Raw genomic sequence first — 5,756 nt, forward strand, 5'->3', positions numbered from 1 at the left:
CTTTCAATCAAATGCTTATTTAAAGGCATTCTCACTTACTCTCTTGATAAATGTTACATAGGCAAAAAGATAAAAGTTTTAACTTCACTTTCACATTTTCCATCACAGTCTCAATTTCCGTATTTTAAGAGTTAATATTAATCTCTACGGTCATATGCTACACTAATTATTTAAAGAGTGATCATTTGTTATACAAAACCTGACTCATTAATTTACTTCTCTAGATCCAAACATCAGACATTAATAAGACAACCCTATTATACACACCATAGATAGTAAGCAACTTGTGAAATCTGCTTGTAAGAAGTGATGACTAATTTCAGGGAGACCTTAACAAAGTTTCTCCTTTCCATCTGCTTAAATTCTTCCAAGTTATCATAAAGCATTTTCAGGACATTAGTCCCTGACCAACCTCTCATTCACAGTGGAATTTTTATTAATTTTCTTAGCTGGGATTTATTAACCCTGAAATATACACACAAGTTGCATCAGATTAGGCCCCCTGTTGCCTCTAGTCCTCCAAGAAGCAGAAGGAAGGCTTCAGAGTGCTTCAGGATAGACTTCCAAAGAATATCTCAGAGGCAGGGAGCTGCTCCAGGGTGAGAGAAACTGGAGCACCCTGAGCCAGCCCACTCTTGCCCCAGAGTCCAGCCAAATGGTGGAAAACACATGAGTTTTCCCTCTCCAAAAAAAACAACAAATAGACTGCTCTCAATCTAGGATGGTCTTTAAAAATATCTTGTTTACAAGATGAACCTAAAGCCTAGCGAAGGTTCCATATCAACTGAAACCAACTAAAATGGACGATTTAGAGGAACTCAACACCTATCTAAATAAACCATTCTACTAGACACCAAAAATGACACATAGTGACCAACCTGCTTGGCTCTACTAAAACTCAAGAAGAATTCAGTACCCAAACTTGCCAAAGCAATGTATTGCAACGTTCTTTTACTATGTTTGGTGTTATTAAGTTAGAAGCAGTGAAAAAAATAAATAAAAATCAAAAAAGAATCAACTCAAGTTCTGGATGCTGGACTACATAATGGTTTCATTATAATGTTTAGCTCTGAAATGAGCTCAAAGACATTCTGGGAAGGTATAAATCTCAAGTGGTAAATGTTTCAGAAAAAGGACCACACTCATTATGGCTTCGGAATAGAAGTTCCTTTAGTTATAAGCTAAAGTACCAGAGAGCAACATGCTCTGCATCAGGGGTACCCGATCCCAGGGCCGTGGACCTATTAGGAACCAGGCCACACAGCAGGAGGTGAGTGGCACAGCAGGTCAGCAAGCATTACCGCCTGAGCTCCACCTCCTGTCAGATCAGCAGCAGCATTAGATTCTCATAGGAGCACGAACCTTATTGGGAACTGCACATGCGAGGGAGCCAGGTCGCATGGTCCTTATGAGAATCTAATGCCTGATGATCTGAGGTGGAACAGTTTCATCCCCGAAACCTCCGACTCCCCGCCAACCCCACCCCTGTCTGTGGAAAAACTGTCTTCCAGGAAACCAGTCCCTGGTACCAAAAAAGGTTGAGGATCACTGCTTTCTATTTTACATCAGGTCTTTCCATAAGCAGATGGCAGCCTAAACAGTAGGCAACAGATTCCTAAGAGGCAAGACAACATAGTGGCTGGGAGCCTGGGCTACAAAGGCTACCTGTTCAAATCTCAGCTTACAGCTGTGTGACCTCGGGCAAGCTAATTAATCTCTCCGTGCCTCAGTTCCCTCGCGCACTGAAGTTTACCTAAGATACGAAGGCTAATGTCACACACACAATGGTTAAGCTTACAGAGGGGTCTTATAATGTGTGTCTGCTTGCGGATTCAGTGGCCCTCCGAACACTCAAAGAATATCTTCTTTCTGCAGTGAAAATCCAGTATAGAAAATCTGAGAAAGGCAATCTTAAATACAAAATGCTTCACCTCCCAGTTCAGTACCAACAGCTTTCTCCTCCAGCAGCCACTTTCACCTTTCATCAAATGCTTTACACTTAAAGCAGAACTTCAGCCTCTCATTGAGGACTAAGGATGGGTATTACAATATTGGAATTAACTTTGCCTAAGATTTCCCAGTAACTGAATGAGTCACTCACGTCTTTAGAAACAGAGAAAATGTCAAGGTTGCCAGAAAACCCAGGTCCAGATGTTTGCATAAATCATTTTCAAGTGATCATCAAGCCAAAGCCAAAGGACATTATATAAGGAAATGCTTTAAGTAAAATATATCACTTTGTATGATTTTCCTGTAATGGAGGAAATTCTGAAAATGAGGTTACTGGAGGGAAAAAAATTACAGTAATTTCAATCCCAAAATTACACAACATATCAAGCTAAGCTTAAAACTCCTTACCTTTTTCCAACTGTTCTCTCCAACCTCATCAAGAAGCACTGGACAAGCTCTGAGCTCAAGATTTAAAGATGCCCATAGTGCTTGTTTCTATTTTCTGTCATACTACCTAAGGGAAGCAGAGGCTTTTAAAATTTTGATACATATCTCTGCAGCAAGATTTTTAATACCTCTTACCGACAAAACATGTTGAGTGCTCTGTATTGATGATAGCACCCATAAAAGGGTCTTTTTTCACTTTCAAAATAATTCCAGTAAAGTTTGTCCTTTAATCTCAATTAAATTCATGCCATTTGCTCTAGCATAACAGAAAAAAATGGCAAGAATATTCTTTGGTCATTTAAGTTGTTAACAAAAGAGAAAAAAATATCAACTTCACGTCTAGGCTTCTCTCTCTCGTAAGTCAAGTAGGAATAGATTGCCCTGTCAGGATTTGAGTTCTTCAGGTTCATTCGTTCCAGAGCACACTACACAATACCCAGTTCCACCGCAATTTCTGAAGTGCACAGGTTATTGGCAAATAACTTGAAACTGAACTCGCACATGCCGCGCGGCGGGTACCCTTCCAAAGGGAACAGATTGTGTCCGCTTTGCTTATTTTTGGTAACTTTAAATAAGACTTTGGATGGATCGTTTTCCCAACTCATCTACCAATTTTACCACTGGACGCAGGGCTGAGCGCCCCACAGCTTTCGGCCGGAGTATAACACGCGCTTCCCCACTCGGTTCCCCATGTCTGCCACAAACAAACCAGAGGTAATAGCTGAAGAATGACGACACTAAAATCAACCTACAGATTCACATCTAAAACGACCGCACCACGAAATAAACTTCTCTCTCTTCAGAGGCAGTGGGGAAGAAAAAATAATAATAATAAGTCTCGGTGGGGTCGATCTGATCCATTTCCGAGACTCGGTGCGCGCAGGGGTCTGGGCTGGTGCGGGCGACTCAACCCTGTGAGAGCCGAGAACGACCCCACCGCCAACGCGGGCCCCGGGCTGGGGGTGGGGGCGCCTCACGCCGCGCTTATTCCCCCGCCAGCAGGTGCCCGAAGCCACCCCAACAGGCCGGGTGCGAATGCCGGAACATGGCCACTTGCCTGAGCGCGATGCCGCCGCCGCACGCCGCCCGGCACTTTGTTAACTCGGCGCGCCCAGGCGAGATGGCTCCCGAGAGATGATCATTGCCGTCCGAGAGCTACAGAGCCCCGGCTGGCGGCGGTTGGGACCCTCCCCCGGCTTGGCCTCGCCCAGCACGGGTGTGGGGCCGCGGCAGGAGGAAGAGGTCGGGGAGGAGCCGGTAACCAGGGCCCCGCACGCCTGGCCCCTCGGAGCCCCGCGCCCCCTTCCCAGGTGCTTACCTGAGGAAAGGACCCCTCGCGGCGCGGGTTCCTGGGGTAGTCTAAGTGACCCCGGTCCAGCATCAGATAAAGCGAGAAAATCACCACACAGAAGATCGCACTGCCGAACACGGTGAACTGGCGGCTTAACTTCATTTTCCTCGATAGACTCGGGGCCAGGACACTGTCCTCAGCCAGAGGAGACAGCGGACTGTTGACTCCAGGAAGCAGCCGCAGGAGGCTCCCTTCTCCCAGGCTGCGCGCCCTCCGCGCTGTCGGCTGCGGGTGCGAGTCCCAGCNAAACCTGTGCTTTCATTTCTCTTTATAACTAACCACTCAAAAGAATCCATCCCACACCAGTCTTTCTAGTCACCTTTATAACCATAGCAGTCAAGTGTAGCAGCCACTTGGGCCCCCAAGCCACAGGCTTCAGTTGGCACTTCATCAGGATCAACCACAGGTAATTGCTTAATTGAGATGCCCAGCATGTCATGAATTACATTTCCCTTTGGCAAGCAGCTCAAGCTCAAAACCTCAATCAAACTGACCTTTAATCCCATCTTCGCAGGTCTATTTCTTGGGACTACTCCCGGGACAGGGAAGGCTTAATAAAAAGAATTATCAACTATAATAGAGAATTAGAGTAATGAAGGATTCACTAGCGAAAAGAGAACTTTAAAGAATATAGCAACAGCAGCTATAAGGAGCTAACCTTATAACTAACTCTTGGACTGAGAGACAGAGTGCCCAATGAAGAATCTCCCCAATTCCTCCCAGGGCTAAGATCTAGACCTTTTTGGAGAGGGCATGACCTGGCTCACTGAATGGCAGAGAAGTCACCACTGGGCTACGTCTGCAAAGCTTGTGGAAGATGTGCCCTCTGCAACTTGCTGCAAATGCCTGTAGGGTACCAGGGAAGTTATTCATGGGGTAGTGTCTCACCTCCTCTACAAAGCTCCTGGAGTTGGGCATGGGAGAGGAAATTGCTAGTTACTGAGCACTATAGGACCTTGGCCCTAAAGAAAGCCAGGTATGCTGCAAAAGCCTATCAATACACAGAAACCAGGAAGCAAAATCCTTTTCTGTAATGTCTCTTCAGCGCCCTCTACTAACAAAGCTTCAGTCCCAGAAGGCAAACGAAATACTGTTTAAAAGGCTCAGATCCATTTTTACAGTGCAGTCAAAAAGGGTGAATTTGGGCTGAGAGGCAATCAATAACTGGCACAAGCATCACTTCTCAGATTACACTCATGGATTTCGCAGTCAGATGTTTCTACATGTGCCTGGACGGCCCTTTGTCAGTCTCCTTTCCCCAGGTTTCAACAGGCTGTGACCAGAGGAGGAAATAGCCCGAAGAGAATGTGCAAGCCCTCTTCTCTTGCATTTCCTCCAGCCCTTCACTAAGTACTCTTCCAGGCACGCCAGGCTCGAGTGTCCTAGGATAGGAAACCTGGGCAACAAAGGGAAGTGGGGTGTAAGTTCAACCCCTGTTGGACGTGGGGTGCTGGCGCCTGAACGCCTCCGAAGGCCTCAACTCCCAGAAAGCTGCCTGCCAGGTCACAAGAGCCTTGTAAGGTCTTCCTACTGCCGGGACACTGGGAGGCAGGCGCGGGGCGGGTCCGGCCGGTGACGCGCTGCGATTGGGCGCCGGGGGGGCCCGCCCCTCAGCTCGGAGCGTCGGGAGGGGCGGGGCCAGCCGCCCGCTCGGCTCAGGGGCTGCCGCGCCGCCGCTGTCTCCTTCTGCTCGTAGCAGGCGGTGCTGGAGCGCCAAGTGGCGCTGGAGAACCGGCGCTTCCTTTCGCCGCTGCCGCCGCCATCTCCGCGTTTGTGGGGCGGGAAAGAGGGAGGGGGCTCGCGGCTGCAGCTGGAGCGGGCTTCTCTCCGGGGACGGTCCTTTCCTCCCTGCTCTCCTTTTCCTTCTCCCCGCGTTGCCGCCGCCCGCCCCCTGCACCTCCCCGCGCAGCCTGGGTCCGGGAGGGGGAAGGTAGGGACGGCTGGGGCGGGAGAGGCCGGCGAGCGGACGCTAGCTCTGAGGAAACTCATCAATCCGTGCGCCCCGGAG

The 5,756-nt window shown here is 48.4% G+C and overlaps 1 protein-coding gene across 1 annotated transcript; it reads right to left on the reverse strand.

The window, feature by feature from the left end:
• Positions 1–5,174: 5,174 nt before the first annotated feature.
• Positions 5,175–5,737, reverse strand: LOC108524185 (AP2-associated protein kinase 1-like). Its single transcript, XM_017865172.1, is given in 2 exon segments — positions 5,175–5,695; positions 5,698–5,737. Coding segments are annotated over 2 exon segments (561 nt in total).
• Between the last annotated feature and the right edge of the window lie 19 nt (positions 5,738–5,756).

The sequence above is a fragment of the Rhinopithecus bieti genome, unplaced genomic scaffold (genome assembly GCF_001698545.2).
Source record: "Rhinopithecus bieti isolate Rb0 unplaced genomic scaffold, ASM169854v2 scaffold_82280, whole genome shotgun sequence".
Classification (NCBI taxonomy): domain Eukaryota; kingdom Metazoa; phylum Chordata; class Mammalia; order Primates; family Cercopithecidae; genus Rhinopithecus; species Rhinopithecus bieti.